Source organism: Phodopus roborovskii, unplaced genomic scaffold, assembly GCF_943737965.1.
Source record: "Phodopus roborovskii unplaced genomic scaffold, PHOROB, whole genome shotgun sequence".
NCBI classification, from domain to species: Eukaryota; Metazoa; Chordata; class Mammalia; order Rodentia; family Cricetidae; genus Phodopus; species Phodopus roborovskii.
In genome coordinates this window covers 180,769-198,564 of record NW_026125804.1, presented here as the reverse complement: position 1 = coordinate 198,564, position 17,796 = coordinate 180,769, and the positions used below count along the sequence as shown (strand labels likewise).

Genomic DNA, 17,796 nt, shown 5'->3' with positions numbered 1-17,796 from the left:
TGGGCATTGAATCTAGGTCCTCAGAGAGAACAAGTACTCATAACCACTGAGTCATTTCTCCACACTACTTTGTTTGAATATGCATGGATATAGAATCTTGATATTTTTTCATTATTGTACAGAATTAAGAGATGGTAAAAATGTCAAAGTAACAGTTTATGTGACTAAAATGTTTGTTTTCTGTAATTAAAATCAATGATTTAAAACAACAAAAACAAACAATGGTCCTCACCAGAAAACAATCATGCTGAAACTCTTCTGTCTTCCTGGCCTACAGAACCTTGCTACTGTGATTTTCCTTTTCTAAATTTACTTAGTTATATGGCATATTAGAATGATTTTGAAAAAAAAACAACTAAGCACCTTTTAAATGTATTCCACTTATTCATAATTTATTTTTAATATATTGGCGAATTCTATTTGCTAATATTTTATGAAGGATATTTACATATATGCTCACATTGATTTCTTTGTACTATCTGATATTGGTAACTGCAATATTAGCTGAACAGGATTTACTGGAAAACCACCACCTACTACTCTTCTATTTTCAAAAGAACTTGTGTAGAAATGTTAATTTTTGAAAGACTTCTTACAATTATCTAGTAAAACCATCTGAGCCTGAAGATTTGGGGGAAGGAGTTTGAATTAATTTTCTTTAGTAATTATAGGGTCATTCCATCTTTCAATGGCTGTCATTGATGGGATTATCAGGTCTTTTGACAAATGTTAAAATTACTTATCTTCCATTATCTCATGTTTTAAATTAAGTATTATGTCCTAAAACTAATTATGATTGCATACCTTCTCAAACTACATATTTACAGAAATTCTGCTTATCCCTGAAGTTATAGCTACAGTTAAATTCCTTAAACTTTTCTCCACATACACCTATCCCTAAGACACTCCACAAAATTACTTAGTCATTGAGCAAGACTTACACTTCAACTAAGTTCTGGAAAGAGAGTAGACTGAAATTAAGGAAATTGTTACCTTCCATTTTTAGACAGAAGCCTCTGAACTGATGGGATCTCCTGCTTATACTGGGTAGTAAGCAGATCAAATCTCATTTCTATTCTCTGACTTGAAGCTGGTAACAGTGCTTTACCCTTTCAGAGATGGTGGGAATCAGTAGCAAAAATAAACTAGCCCACTATTCCTGCAGAGATTCTAAAATCCTCCACTGTCTCATTTTCTATCAGAAGACATCATTCCCTGTGTGCCAGACATTTTTCTCTATCCAAACTGTTCTGATAGTAAGAATCTGATAGTGAGATCCTAGTAGTAGTCATTTGGATGAAATAGATGTGAAACCTTGAAGAGAAAAAAAAATCTTAAATTGGGTTCAAATTTATATTAGATTCTTGAGACAGGGCCTCTCTATGTAGCTGTGTTTGCTCTGGAACTAGATATGTAAACCCAGGTTGGCCTTGAATGCACACAAATCTGCTTACCTCTGCCTTCCAAGTGTGGGGATTATATTATGCTCAAAATTTTCCTTAACAGATGATGGACAGATACCAATAAGCCTGCCCAGGCCACAGAACTCAGTCAGGGTGTTGGTGATTTGGAAGTAAGGTTCTTCTCCTTCCTTCCTTCTTTCCTTCCTTCCTTCCTTCCTTCCTTCCTCCCTTCCTCTCTCCCTCCCTTCCTTTTTTAAGACAGGGTTTTTCTGTATAGCCCTGGCTATCCTGGAACTCAAATCTGTAGACCAGGGTGGCCTTAAACTCACAGAGAACACCTACCTCTGATCACTCTGGAGGTATTCCTCAGGATACAACTGTCTGTGTTACACGGTGGACACACAACAGGTAATCAATAAATCTATTGGATTTGAGGTTCAAAATGATTTTCTAACACACTGAAGGAGAAGGATGGGTTTTGGAACCAGGCAGATCCTGCTGTGGAAGACCACCAGCTGATTTCAGTATTGTTAACTAAAAACTAGGGCTAATTATTAGCTCACTGTTGGTGTAAGGAGTGCTTAGGAGGTTGACAGGAAACCGTCTCAGAAGAGCCCACAGGTGCCCTAACGTTTCACTTGCTTTTCTGAACATTCCACCTTTCTTTCTGAATTATGCTCTATGCACATGGCATTGGTGTGAAACATGGGAGAATTAGTAATTATTTCAGTAATGTACCTGAGCTAAAATGACTAAAGCTTTAGGGGACACAGACCATCATGATTTCTACAAAATTGTGAAGTGAATCAATATTTTTGAACATGCGTCTTAGACAGCCAGTGTTATATTTTTTCAGATCAACACAAAGCACAATGGTTACTACTCTAAATATTTTCAAATTCACATATTTAAAGTCATGCAAGCTGCAACTTCCCTGTCAAAATTACTGGCTGTCAAATTTATACCTGTTTCTTCAGCTGTACCTTTTGATATTTAGAGTTTTTAAATTTCTGTAAAGTAGATTTTGTAGACTGCAATGTGTTCATATAAAGCAATAAATATTAATGTTATGAAAAATAGGGCTAATTATCACATTGTTAAGAAAAGTAAATGAGATGTACTAGGTACACTAACTCAATGACACCAAACACTTAAAAAATGGCTGTAAGAGGTGTTATAACAGGTTGTTAGGAATACAGGTTCTAGAACTAGGCTGGTACCAAAACTCACTACATTAAAAGTTACTTTGTTATTTCCATATTGAGGAAATTGGTTAAGTCTGCTAGTGTTTGTCAACTTGACAAGATACCTAGACATCTGGAAAGAGGGAATCTCAAATGAGGAATTGTGTCCATTAGAATGGCCTGTGGGCAAATCTGTGGAGCATCTTCTTAATTAAAAATTGATGTGGATGGTCCAGCTTACTGTGGTTGACACTGCCTCAGCGCCTGCCTCCATGTGGTCCTAAGCTGTAATAAGAAGTCAGGCTGAGTAAATCACGAGGAGCAATCCATAAGCAGTATTCCTCCATGGCCTCTGCTTTATTCTGCATTGTGTTCCCACTTTGACATCCCTCAGTGATGTAAGCTGAAATGAACTCTTTATTCCTCAAGTTGCTTTGGTCATAGTCTTAATCACAGCAATAGAGGGCAAACTAGCACAAAAATAGATACTAGGAGTGGGTTGGAGCTGACCTGAACTTATGAGACATGCTAAGTATGCCATGGATGACAGAAGCAGGTAAGTGAAGCTGCACAATCCCTTTGGGGCCCAGAAGATTGTGACTGAATCACAGATATGGAACACTAGGCTACAGAATTTGATTATACTGCTGGATGGTTTTGCTTTGATTTTTATTGTGACTACTGTGGTTCTTCCCTGTTAATTTCAACTTAATTTTACATAAGTCCAAGGTTGAGAGAATATATTTTAAAGAGAACTTAGGCTTTTAAAGTGTTGAAAATTTAAAGACTATGGGATTTTTAAGGTTAGATTCATTTTTATATTATGATAAACATGAGATCTTGGGAATAAACAAAAGGGAATGGTTATGGTTTAATGATACATTTGTGTGTCAACCCGACATGGGGTCAATTATGCTTGACACAAGGTAGGGTCAGCCTTCTGGCATGGAGAGGGAGGGGATTACAAAGCTTCACCCATCACTAAGGATATGAATGCAGTTAGTTGATAGTTGCTGGGGAAGAGATGTTTTCTTTACTGGTAAGGTACTCGCGTTCCAGTAAATAACCTCCCTCCCATGCTTCTGTAAGCAGTCCTAATTAAACTCAGTAGCTACCAAAGAAAGAAAAGACATGATAATGGAAGGGGGACTGATTGGGAAGAAGGGGACTAGCAGGAATGGGAAGGGAGTAGTAAAGTGTTATGGGATAAATATAATCAAAGTTTTATATATATATGAACAAGAATGTCATGAAAACTACTGAAAACTCTCATCGAACTTCTCAGGATCACTGAATTGTTGTACCTTTTATTTTCCTGCTTTTTTTTGCTTTTAATTATGTATGGCATGTGTTTAAAACTGTGCCTTTGAGGACAGGATCCTGCCAAATTCATACTTCAGGTATGTTGTGTACCAGGGAAATGCCCACTGATAAAGTGCTGAATGAGAGACAAAAGTCAAGTAACTTCTTGAACCCCATACCTCACCACCACCACCACCACCACCACCACCACCACCACCACCACCACCACCACCACCACCACCACCACCACCGATAATAATAATCTCAAGCAACAAAACTGTCAAGATAAATCACTTTTATCTCTACAGGAAAGGGAGATCTAAAAAATATATAAATTACATTAGTAACACAACATAAGAAAAAACAAGGGGAACAAACAACAGAAAAATCTGGATGCTATTCTACCCTATTTATAAAAAGGCCCTGCATCAGAAATCACAATCCTACCCACTTCTAAAAATATATTTAGACATGTACAGAAGCGGTGGGTTTGTTTTTAAATTGTTTGCTTTTTTTGTAAAAATATATTAAAGGTGAATAGAAATCCTCTCTGCCCTCCTATCGTATCCCAGCTCTCTGCTGGGGATTGCAGATTAGAGGTAACTATCTCACCATGTTCTAAACCTTGGTTATTCCCAACTCCTCTCCACCTCACTTCACTTAGAACCTGAAACATAAAAACAAAACAACACAACAACAACAATAACAACAAACACACTAGCTTCTTTGGAAAAGCATAACTCTGAGGGTAAACTTGCTTTTCATTGGAAACAACACAAAACAACAGGAGACTCTGAGAACCCAACTAAACTAAACAAGCCTCATCAGAGGCTGGGTTTCAGCTCCACAGAACCTTCTAACAAAGAAACAGAGGGAAAACGAGGCCTGGAATGGGTGGGGAGAGGGTGCTAGCAATTAGCTGCCTTTGAAAGATCAAGATGGAGTTTCAATGGGTGAAAGGGCTGGGGACCTGTTTTTGCTGACAACAGTCAGGCTTTAGTCTACATAGGGTCAGAGGCTTCTCCTGCTTCCTCCATATTTCCCCACTACTGCCTTGAAATCTCCAAGATAAGCAAAGCTGAGTAGAAAGGAGGGGAGTAGGGACCTCACATGCTAAGGGGGAGGTAGCCAGGCCTTTTGCCTTTGGTGTGACTAAAGGAGAACTGCTTGGCCCCTGGGGTCCCCAAGGTAGAAAAAGCAATATACTAAAGTACCCCTGTTTCCAAGAAGGATGGAAAGGGTGGATCTATAGAAAAAAAAAAAAAAGAAAGAAAGAAAGAAAGGAAGAAAGAAGCACAAACATAAAGATAACACAGAGGCCTCACAAATTCCCTGTGGTCTGCATCATAGCTGTTAAATTCCCCAAAAGCACTAGGCAAGCTGGGGTGAGGACGAGTGGAAGGTAGAAGACACTCCCACTTGGGCAGTGCCAAAATGGGTTTTTTTGGAGGGGGCAGTCTCCATCAAGTCCAGATTGCCAGTAAGGCAAGACAAAAGGGAAGTGGGGGCACTGTCTGGAAAATGGTGACAATCACGAAGGAAAGGAGAAAAAAAGTAGATCAGAAGATCTACTTCCCAGATGGGCATCGTTTCTAAATTCAGACTCGTATCTGCACTAGGCTTGAATGTTGGCCTGTGGTCTGGAAGAGTAAAGGTCCAAAGGTGAAGATTTGAGTCCTGAAGTCTTCTTTAGACTAAGACCTCAGATGGGGAAAGAAGCATGGAGATTCCTGATAAATGACCCTGCAGGGTTAGGTTGTCTCACCACACCCTCTCCATTAGGTCCAGGCTGTGCTTTGTGGTACAGGTGGCAGGAGAAGGCTATAGAGCCAGAGTTATCAATGTGGCAGGTACTTTGGATTTCTAGGAAATGGGTTTGTACCTGCTGGAACCCAGTTATAGCTATGGTGATAATGTCCCACAGGTCCTCAAAATACAGATAAATTCTTGAAGATCATCATGGGGCTTCATGTGCAGTCAGACAAAAGTAGTCTCCTCTGGTGGGCTAGGCAACAGTCATGGTCTGTTTTCCTTCCCACCTTGAAAGGTAACAGGAATCTCCTTTTTTCCCCAAAAGACAAAGTCAGCTTTTCTAGGCCAGCTCTGGAGATGGCCCATAATAGGACAGTAAAGGCCCTCTTCATTTTCCTCATGAAAAGAGGCAAAAGGAGATAAAGACCACAATCTTCTTTCAGGAACAAGACTGAAGGCAGGGCATATCCACCAGATTGGGAGGAAAGGATAGGAAAATGGGCGGAGGTGGTCAGGCTTAGAGACAGGGTTGGATTTGGAGCAAATGTTGAGCATTGGACCTCTCACTTCATGACGAGGAAATTGAAGGGCCCAGACTCCCTTTATGCTGCTCCTCATCATTCATTTCAATATGGAGGAAGGACGGGAAAGAGTACAGACAAGGTGGGAGGGAAATATGTGGGAGGAGCAGGAAAAGGAAGGCAGGGTACTCATAGTGGAAGTGAGAAGGGGAGTTGGGGATAGTCCGTGCCTTTGGTCAGTCCCAAGAAAGCAGGACAATGCACCTTGTCCGGGGCTTATAGGATCCACAAGTGCCCCGAGTTGACAACGAAGAAGGCAATGGGGGTGAAGGGGGTGAAGTAGGACACGGTGGGGCTTGGCTCACAGAAGTAACTTGCCATTTCTGTGGATTTTCAGGATGCGGCCAAGTCTCTGTTTTGCTGTGGCCAGGCCCTTTTTAGGACGCTTTCCTGTAAAGGAAGGGCAAAGTAAGCAGAGGCTTTAAGAGCAACTTTAGTGCCAACTGTGCTTGCACAACCCCCTCCTTTGTTTGTCCCAACAAAGGTTCTTCATCCTTATTCCTAGGGCCAGGAACCCTCCTTAACCACTTCTATTCAATGTCACATGCTTTGTTCTTCCTTCTTTGATAACTGTAACACTATAGTTGTAGTTTTATGGCTCTTTTTCCCCACTGGTTTCTTTGAGTTTAATCAGTTTCCTTAGAAAATTCTGTAAGGAGGTCAATATGCTTCTATGTCATTCATGTTATCCTGGCCACCAGAGTTAGTGACTACATTTCAGTTCCCTAAGGGTGCTATCCTCAGGGTCTTCTTTCATTAGAAACTCCCACGCTAGTCAATCCTAAACATTACACCAAACTTAGTGTTCTTGACTATATCCATACTCCAGGGATTGGCCAATGAGTAGAAAAGGAGGGTATGAATTCTCTCCTCCATGCCTCTGTCTCCCCACATCAAGTCATTTCTCACATCCTACATGATCAAAACCATTATTTCTGTTTATCATCTCTCTCATTACTCTGATCAGATGTGCTATGTTTGTGTTTCTCCAGTTCTTCCTGAATCTATGGAAGTACACACTACCTACTTCTAATCCATCCTCCACTATGACCACCTCTTCATGTCCTATTGAGCTCAAATACAAGCACCTGAAGTTTGGCTTTCAGTGTTCCTTCTTGGTGTCCTCATCTACTAGAGCACTTAAGAATTAGATCAGGGAGCTTTAAGATTGCTCATTTTAATTCCCATTTGGGTCATGTACCTTGTCCTGCCTGACTGCTCTGGGAACCAACTGAAGGACGTCTCTGGGTCAAGAAGACTCCAGGGGCCATGGGTGTGGTGCTTCGATTTGCCTGAGCCATGCCAAAGGCATTGGGACGAGCAGTATACTCATGGTCAGCAAGACTTCCTGACAGAGCCTCTTGTTTAGGCTCAGGAGGTGGCTGGGGTGAGGAGGAAGAGGTGACAGGTTGGGGTGTAGTAGTAGCCAGTGTTGGTGCAGACACGGTAACGACGGCATTGGAATCTTGAGGGCGAGGCTGTTCTGCCTCCTTTAGCAAAGGCTTCTTCTTGATATATTTCTTCTTTTGAGCCTTTTGCAGCTCCTAAAATACAAGCCAAATTAGAAGGGAGATTAAAGAGTGAAGAAAAGAAAAAAAAAAAAAAAAAACTTCCCAGAAAGTAAGGAGATAATGGTCAGTAAGTTTCTGCCACTTCTTTCCCCAATCCTTCTAAATCTGCTTTGTATGGACCTACAACAAAGGCCTTTCCAAAGCCTATGGTAATTTCTTGGTGTCATCTATTCTTAACTCATCACTACCACTTAATAGTACCATAGCAAGAAAACTGTAAATGATTTTGACTTGGGTTTTGGTGAACTATGGGCATTTCTAATAACTAAATTTACACTAGCAGCTTAAGGACTCTATTTACTTTATCTTCTTATTTAATTCTTGTAACAGTCCTAAGGGAAAAGAACGCTTTATTTTACAAATAAAGTGCAAGGCCATTAAGTAACTTAAGCCCAAACCCTCATGGAAAAGTAGTTAGATCTAGTATCTAACCAGCTTGCTAAAGTTCTCAAAATCAACTGGGAGTGTAAAGTGTTAGCTTTGGAATAAGACAAATTTGAGTTCAAACCCAGGGTTCTGTTTCCTAAATTGGATGACTTTGGTTAAAGTTACTAACCTTGCCTGCTTTTCACAGTTGTTAGAAAGCTTAAATAATGACAAAAATATATAACTCATGAAAGGAACTCAGCAAGTAGTTAAATTATTATTCTCTATTTCTTATTGTATCCTTTTTCCTTTTACTGATCTTGTTCTTTAAACAGGGGACTTGCCATTCTTTTAATCACTGAATCTAAACATCTCAATTTGAATGGAATACATGAATATGAAGTTGTGTCACTTCTTCTAGTATCTTGTATTTCATCCACTTATTGCTCTATGGATCTACTATCCATTGTGTAGTAGGTACCTGGATAATGGGCATGTAAAACCTGAGTTCCTTGGTCCTGGGACCATGTGAATAAATTTACTTTCTGAAATGCCACTAAGCCATACATACCAAATTCTATGACTATATTTCTTAGCTTTCTCTTGGTAACAAAAGCCTAAACCTGCCTTCAGAAGATCTGTTATGCTATGGCTATCAGAGAAATTTCTCGAGGAAGAGAATAATGCCATTAGTAATGCATGTCAGGCACTGTTCTTTAATTATTCACTTAATACTTTTAGGGATGAGAAGAATTATACTCCCATTCTAAGGATAAGACTACAGCAACAATTCTAAGTTATTTTCCTCTGGTTTACGTGCATTTGTGTTTGCCTGAATGTATATGTATGTGTGTGTGTGTGTGCAAGATCCTCTAGAACTGGAGTTATAGTTATGAACTACCATGTAGGCATTGAAAATTTAACCCAGGTCCTTTGGAAGATCTCTCCAGTCCTAAGTTATTCGAGTGAGTATGGGAGGTGTGGTGCCATGACACAAGTGTTAAGGTCAGAGGACAACTTGCAGGTTTAGGTTCTCTTCTTGTACCCTGAGTATCCTGGAATCAAAATTAGGTCATCATGCTTGGTAGCAAGTGCCTTTACTTGCAGATACATCTTTCAGGCCCCAGAATCAACTTTTTTGTTTTCGAGTCAGGGTTTCTCTGTGTAGCTTTGGAACCTATTCTGGCACTCACTCTGTAGACCAGGTCGGTCTCGAACTCACAGAGTTACTACCTCTGCCTCCCAAGTGCTGGATTTAAAGGCATGTGTCACCAACGCTTGGCTCCTTCTCTTCTTCTTTTTTAAAGATTTATTTATTATGCATGCAATGCTCTATCTGCATGTATTCTCTGCAGGCCAGAAGAGGGCACCAGATCTCATTACAGAAGATTGTCAGCCATCATGTGGTCACTGGGAATTGAACTCAGGATCTCTGGAAGAGCAGCCAGTGCTCTTAACCTCTGGGGCACTCTCCAGCCTCGCTCACATTGGCTTCACTTCTTAACTATTACTTATTATACTCATGTCAGAACATGAAGTCTCCAATCCGGAAAAATCTCATTCACTCACCCACCCACTCCAACATTGATTTAGCATGTGTGGTTATTAAAATGAGGATAACAAATGAAATACATTCATACTAATAAAGGATGTAAAATGTCCTTATGATCCTAAGTACTATGAGATAATGCACTATGAGATAATGCAATACAGAAGTATAGATGAAGATCAAAGAAATAAAATGCTGATGTGAATGGGCAGAAGAAATGGCTTATGCTAAACCCATGAAGGCATGTGGTACATAGGTTAAATCATGAACACTGTAGTGGAGTACAGTTGACAAAGGATGTATACTTGATGGCAAGTCAGGGGTGATTAGAGAGAAGTCACTATAGAATACACAAAAGTGGGCAAGGAGTAATATTTTTCCTGGAATGCTTCCCTGTTCCCCAATCCTCCCCAAATGTCTCTAATACCACCCCCAACTTTAAAGTCTCTTTGAAGTAATTCCATCAACCCAAATATTAGTTCCTCCTTAAAAAGCACTAAGAGTAGTTTCACACTTTTGCTTAAAGTAATAGAAAACCTTTATTTATTAGTTACATCTTATGTGGCACTGATAAATGACATGGAAAAATTTTAGTCAAGGAGGAGCCACTTGACTTGCTTGATTTCTGCTGGCTCCCAGTTAATAGTCTCTAGGACATTTTTAGAAACTTTATAGCTCTATATAACCATATGAAAAGTAATTCTTAAAGTTTACTTATATTGGATATAATTAATAATAGATATAAACATTTAGCTATTCCACTTTACTGAAAAATCAAGTAGCATGAAACCAGAAGTTAGAGGATATGAGTTTGAATCTTGTCTCCTCCAATTACTGGCTGTCTTATCCTGGAGTGAGCCTCATAGACTCAAGACTACTGGACATATTATATAGACATTGTACATAGGTATGTCTAACATTAAGCAAATGCTCAATAGTGCTCTAAGCTATAAGGAGTGTGGTATGAGGTGCTATGTGGACACTACTGAAGAACCAAAAACTTCATCTCCAAATGTTCCTAGGGTTTCTACATGTTAAAACACATTGTAAACTAATGCTAGGAGGTAAAAATGATTCAGTGAAGGTGACCTTTTTGGAAGAAAAATGGTGAATACTGTTCTCTTGAGAAGCAGGGGATGAAGATCCGGTAATAATGTTTATAAAAGGCCAAATTCCACTACTGGTGGGTGACTCAAAACTTAAATGTACTCAACTGAGTCACTTCCTCAGGACTAAATTTAATGGCAAATGACGATCTAGTCTTTTTTATCTGAAGATAATGCAATGTATTTTGATCATATTCACCCCTAACTCCCCTACCCTCAAAGCCTCAGATTTTCCCCAATCATGTTTCCCTCCCAACTTCATATCCTCTTTATCTTTTAAATAAGCCACCGATTCAAATTAATGCTGTCCATTATACATGGGTATGGGGCATGCATGGCCTACCACGGACCACACCTGTAAAAAAAAACAAAACAAAAAACCCTGACCCTCCCTCTCCATCTGTGGGGATTTTATATACTTAGAAGAGTAAGTCATATCAACAAGGACACTTCTCTGGCCCCCCTTTTCATCCTAAGTCATGTCAAGTATGTAGCCTATGAAAGTAGCTTGTCATAGAGCTGTGATGTAAAGGATATAAGAGGGGCTGGGATACTGCCAGCAGGATCCTACCACCTAAAGGTCTGAATTGTGAGGCTCTAAGTTATCAGTAGCAAGGTCACAGGTTGGGTATCAACACTTACCTGCTGGGCAAGCTTTGCAGCTGCTGCAGCCAAACCTGTCTCAATAGAGGCCACTCGGGTGCCCTCACGAACAGGACGATCCTGCTTGGGCAGAGTTGGAGTCACACGGGCTGCAAGGAAAACAGGATGTTATCTATTTGTCAAATATATCCCCCAACTTCTGACTACCCCCAAAGGTGGTTGTATTGATTGATCTTCTTGCTTCTAGCTTTTCACAAAATCCTATTTAATGACCAAGGCACACACGAATACAAATTAATCCCCTTGAACTGCCATTTATAGTTGTTCATGTGCTTTTTATGTTCTTGTTGTTCCTGGCTTGCCTACTTTCCCAACCTTGTTTCTGTACCTACTGCTATGGTTTGAATGGCCTCTCCAAATTCATGTGGAAATTTAGTTATCATTTAAAGGGAGAACCTTTTTTGTCGGTTTTTTGAGACAGGGTTTCTCAGTAGCTATGGAGTCAGTCCTGGAACTCACTCTGTAAACCAGGCTGGCCTAGAACTCACGGAGATCACCCTGTCTCTGTCTCCCAAGAGCTGGGATTAGAGGTGTGCACAACCACTGCCAGGCTAGAAGGAAGAACCTTTAAGAGGCAATTAGGTCATGATATCACTGTAGGAGTGAATTATGTTCTTCCCCCACCCTTTTACCATGTGATTTCTTCTACCTATAGGACAATTTAGCATGGAGGCTTTGAACCATGTCAGCATCATGCTCATAGATTTTCCGGCTTCCAGAAACATGAGAAAAATAAACTTTTATTTAGAATTTCCCAGTTGTGATACTCTATTATAGCAGCAGAAAACAGACTAAACACCCATATTTTCTGTTACTCCAGACTGATGGCTTCCTTATTACACTCCCATAGGATGATACTACACCTTCCTTCCTTCCATACTCATACTTACCTTCTGAACTGCGTAGAGAATATATTTTTCTTTTTTCCCATTTGAAAGTAATCTACCCCTCAAAAGTATGATATAAAATCTCTCATAGGAAAGGAGATCTCAATAATCTTTTCTCTCTCAGAATTTATAATCTGGGCAAGTAACTTGATATGTAGTACATACTACCTATTGGGGATTATTATTTTATATATACCAACCAAAAAATGAGTTCTTAAAGATCATGGCAAAACTTTTTAAAATAATATTTAAAATAATATTTAAAAAGAAACTGTTACCTGTTTATGCTTTTCAATAAGCATATTCTAGGAGAAACAAATATCCTCAGGTAAGAAAGAAAGATTTTCTTTACAAACAAATCCCATCTGGGGCTGAAGAGATAGTTCAGTAAAGTGCTTGTTGTGCAAGCCTGGGGACCAGACTCAATCACCAGCACCACATAAATTAAAGAACAAACAAACAAACAGAAAAATAAGCATTGATAATGAATACTTGTAGCCTCAGTGCTGGGGAGGCAGAATAAGGAGGATTCAATCAGCAAGCCCCAGGTACTAGTGAGAGAGCCTATCTAAAAAGATGATTAGGAGGTTGGCTCTTCAGGAAAAAGCACTTGCAACACAAACTTGACAACCTGAGTTCTGTCCCTAGAACCCATATAAAGGTGAAAGGAGATAACTAACTCCTCAAGTGTGAAGACCAGAGTTCAAATTCTCAGAACCCACATAGGGTCAGATGGAGTAGTGTTTGTCCTTGATTCCAGTGCTCTTAGAGAAAGATAGGTCAAGTGTTCTGGGGTACGCAGCAGCAAATGACAAAAGATTTTTGCCTCCCACAAAGTGGAAAGCAATGACGGACATAGCCCAGTATGAATGACCAAGTGTCTCCCCAGCACTGGGATTATTAGTATGCATCATTAATGCTTGCTTTTGTTCTTTAATTTATGTGGGTGCTGGTTGTTGAGCTCTGGTCCTTATTCTTGCATAGACTTAGCAATTTCCTCATTCATGCTGAAGTTCTCTTGACATTCACACTTATGCTATGCATATATACCATGGTATATTTGTGAAGGTCAGAGGATAATTTGTGGGAGCCAGTTCTTTCCTTCCAATATGTGGGTCCTGGAGAGCAAACTAAGGTTGTTAGGTGTGGTGCCAAGAACCTTTATCTGATGAGTCATCCCAAATGGTCCTATAACATACTTTTGAAAGATAAGCATGTTTTGAATAGCCAGACAAAAGGAAACAACCATTAAAACATGTACCCAAACACATATGAACATACACAGGCAGGAAGTCAGGCAGGCAGGCACACATACACACAAGAATGCCAGTTTACAAATGTAGAATGAATGATAGACCTAAAAAATCCGAAGTTTGCAAGTCCTAATGAAACATTTGGTTCTAGAGAATTGGATATTTGCATAGTACTAAGTATTAAGCTACTCCCAAAAATGTTGGCATATGCCTTTAATCCCAGCACTTGGGAGGCAGAAGCCAGGAAGTTCTCTGTGAACTTGAGGCCAGCCTGATCTACAAAGTGAGTTCCAAACAGTCAGGACTGTTACACAGAGAAACCCTGTCTCAAAAAGCATGCCCACCCCCCCCAAAAAAAAAAATAAAAAAGCTACACTTTTGAGATTGAGAGAGCACCAACTTTTGGGTTTTTGTTTGTTTGTTTACAAACGTAGCCCTGGAACTTGCTATGTAGACCTGGCAGGCTATGCTCAAACTCACAAAAAGCCACCTGTCTCTCTCTGTGTATGGATATTAAAGGCAAAATCCTCCACACCCAACTCCAAGTATGAATTTTCATATTATTAGTGACAAATATAGTGAAACAACATAAAACCATGTGGAAATAGCCAATTCACAGCATTATCTGAGTTGTTAAGAAATTATAAGCAAGCAAACTATTCATAGTATTTTGAGAGTTTAAAAAAGACAAGGACAGAAATGATGCCAAGAGAAAAAGGAATATTTTACACAAATAACCCAGTCTCTCAAAAAGCAGCAATGTCACACAAAAACAAATAGATGGATCTAGATGATTATATTGGTTAGAGTGATTTAAAAAACATGACAGTCAAATGCCATATGGATTTTGTTTAGACTCCATTTTAGATCCATTAAATACACAATGTTTTGATCAAACAACACTCACAAGTTGTTCATGTGCTTGGAATTAGAAGCTGTCATGTAATTAATGAATAATCATTGATTTTGTTATATATAGCAGGACTATGGTTATGTGAGAAAAGTACAGGAGGAAATGACAATTTCTGGGATGTGTTATAAAAGTCCTTGGTTGGTTAGTTACTGCCACATGCACTTTGTTAAGCTGGTTATGCAGGAGATTGAAATTAATTTTTTTTGTTTCTCTGTGTAGCTTTGGAGTCTGTTCTGGAACTCACTATGTAGATCAGGCTGGCCTCAAATTCACAGAGATGCATGTGCCTCTGCCTCCCGAGTGCTAGGATTAAAGACGTGCACTACCACCAACAGCTGAAATTAATTCTTTAAGGGTGATATTTTGTCTGTTTAAAACATGATCTAAAAGCAAAGCCAGCAAAAATACTAACACATAACTGTGTTTTACAGATATTGGGGCATCTTAAATATTCCTCTACAGTCTACAGTAGTGCTTTTAAAATATGACCATAGTTAGGGATGTGGCTCAGTTGGAAGAGTGACTGCCTAGAATGCATAAGGCCCTGGGTCCTCTAATACCTCCTAAAACCAGGTGTGGTTGTACAGCCTCTAATTCTAGCACTCAAGAGGTAGAGGCAGGAACATTATAAATTCAAGGTCATCCATAGCTATATAATGAGTTCACAGCTACCCTGGGAAACAAGATGCTCAGCCTCCAAAAAAAAAAAAAAAAAAACCCACACATCTTTTGAAACATTTGTCTCTAAATCCGAGATACTGTCCATACAGGGGAGATCTGGGCATGAACTTTTATAGTGTTTCTATTTTTTATTTGATTGAGCCTTGGCCAGCACAGGCATAGGCATCACAGGGACCTAGAAATAGGGTAATTGCAGACGGAGAATGAACAATTTTTATTTTCCCCACTGCCTTTACATATTATTTAGCTAGCTACTAGAGATAGCATTTCTTTGATAATACAACTGAGAAAAAATGGAAAATAGTAGGAATTACATCAGAAATTGGTGAAAGGAGAAATAGAAATTGGGTTGATGAATTGAGAAATGTGGTAAAAATTCTTTGAGACAAGGTCTCACTATGTAGACCAGACTGACTTCAATCTCACCATGTAATCCAGGGTAACCCTAAATCTGCAATACTTTATTTTCTGAGACAAAAAGCCTTACTATATAGACTTGGCTGGCTTGAAAACTACTATACAGATCAAGCAGCCTCAAACTCAATATGCCTGCCACTACTTCCCAATGCTGAGATTAAAGACATATGCCTGGCAAAAATAATTTTTTTGATTTATTTATTTAGTTTTGGTTTTTCAAGACAGGGTTTCTCTGTGTAACATCTAGCTGTCCTGGAACTAGCTCTGTATACAATTATTTATTCTGTGGAGGGGTCAAAGAAAAGTTTGCAGAAATCAATTCTCTTCTACCATGTGGGTTCTAGGGATTGAACTGAGGTTATCAAGCCTGGTGGTATGTACATGCTGAGCCATCTTGAAAGCCCAAACTTTCAAGCATTTGATCCTTCTACCCCACTTCTCTTGGGCTAGGGCTGCAGGCTGTGGTACTTAAATACTAGTGAGTTGGGAAGCATCTACCAGGAAAAATAAAAGCTATGATGCTGCCTTTGAGGAATAGAGTTGAAAGTAGAAAAAGCAGAATGGGCACTGCTGTTCAACCTAAAATCCTCCATATTATTTTATTTGCTACACACACTACTTTTGATTAAAAAGCAAAAAAAGTATGACGTTTTATTATACACAGTATTATTTTAAACCTCCCTCCCTAGTTCTGGGGATGAAACCCAGGGTCTCACATGATAGGTAAGTACTCTACTACTGAACAACAGTCTCACCCCCTATAGTGTTATTTCAACAAGAAAAAGAAAAAAAAATGATAGAAAAGCAAAACACTAGAAGGAAATGTCAAAATGTTAACAGTGGCTGCTTCTGAATGGTAACATCCTGGATATCTTACTTCTTCATAATTTTCTTTACTTTTACTACTTTTCACATTTTTCTAGTACACTAGTCAAAAGTTTTTATCTTCATAGAAGAAACTAAAGGTTACAACTATAGGAATAAATAGAGAAAATAATCCTGATTTTTGTATACTGCTGATTCACTCATTAAACACATTCCAAGAATTACAAAGATCATAAACTTAGCCATGCAATTTGCTGTAGACAATAGGAAACATGACACAGTAGAAGCTTGAAAAGTATGTGTATATTGAGGTTTATTCTTTCTTGCTGCTGGAAATTCCATTGCCTTTCTTTGAAAAATTCTGGACTGGCCTCATGGAGGATAAACAAGTGTGTGGAAAAATGACATAGCTATCTTTATGGTACCTAGTCTAAAATCAAGCTGTCTGAGATTGCATCTTAACCAAGCTACAGAATCATGAGACATGGTAAATATTCTTGTAGGCCATTAAGGTTTGGGTAGTTTGTTTAGCAGCAAAAGTACCATGGGCTGGGGGAGATAATTCAATAGCTAAAGCACTTGCCACATAAGCACGAGAACTGGGTTTGGATCCCCAAACTCATGTAAAAATGGCTGTGGTAATGAGCATCCCAGAATGCCCACAGTGAGATGGAGGCAGAAACAGAAGAATCCCTGGAAGCAGGGTGTATTGCAGCACTGAACAAGAGACCCTGCCTCAAACAAGGTAGAACACAAGGGCCCAAACCTGAAGTTGTTCTTTCAAGTCTACATAAACACAACTGCATGCACATATGAACAATCACACACAAGTGAACACATACACTTAAACATCCCACATAGAAACATATATTATACATATTCAAATTTTAAAAAGCTCCCAAATGCTTAGGTGCAAACAGCCCAATAAGTTTGATGAAGAAAATTATTATTTTTAAAAATATCTCTCAAAATTCTATGTTGAACTCAGTGACCCATTTTCCCTCTCTTCCTTCCCTCCCTTAGTGATGATTTATCAGTAGGTGATAATCTTGAGATTCTTAAAGAGACCAAGAGTCAGCAAAATTTTCCTCCTTGGAAACAAAATTACCATGGGGAGTTGGGATGATGGCCACCTGAATGTTCTTAGAAGCCCTAGATGGCTTATTGAATTTTTCCTGGTTTCCTTCATCTCAAGCCATATGACATCAAAATAACAGCTATGAGTTTCCTGGGTAGATTACATAAACTGTGTCACACAATCATTTTAGCTCTGGAACCTAACATGATAGTAAATGTAACAGATGTTTTTTGACTAAGCAAATGAATGACTGAATAAGACCTCC

The 17,796-nt window shown here is 39.2% G+C and overlaps 1 protein-coding gene across 9 annotated transcripts in view; it reads right to left on the bottom strand.

Annotated features, from left to right (window-relative positions):
• Nucleotides 1-4,169: 4,169 nt before the first annotated feature.
• Nucleotides 4,170-17,796, bottom strand: part of Phf8 (PHD finger protein 8) — an 87,257-nt gene continuing 73,630 nt past the window's right edge. For all 9 annotated transcript variants that reach the window (XM_051178673.1, XM_051178676.1, XM_051178672.1 and 6 more), the window contains 3 exons: nucleotides 11,457-11,566; nucleotides 7,424-7,766; nucleotides 4,170-6,612 (listed from right to left, as the gene is read on the bottom strand). In XM_051178673.1, the coding sequence (XP_051034630.1) occupies nucleotides 6,524-6,612; nucleotides 7,424-7,766; nucleotides 11,457-11,566 (542 nt within the window). In that variant the 3' untranslated portion in view covers nucleotides 4,170-6,523. The remainder of the gene's footprint in view (nucleotides 6,613-7,423; nucleotides 7,767-11,456; nucleotides 11,567-17,796) is intronic.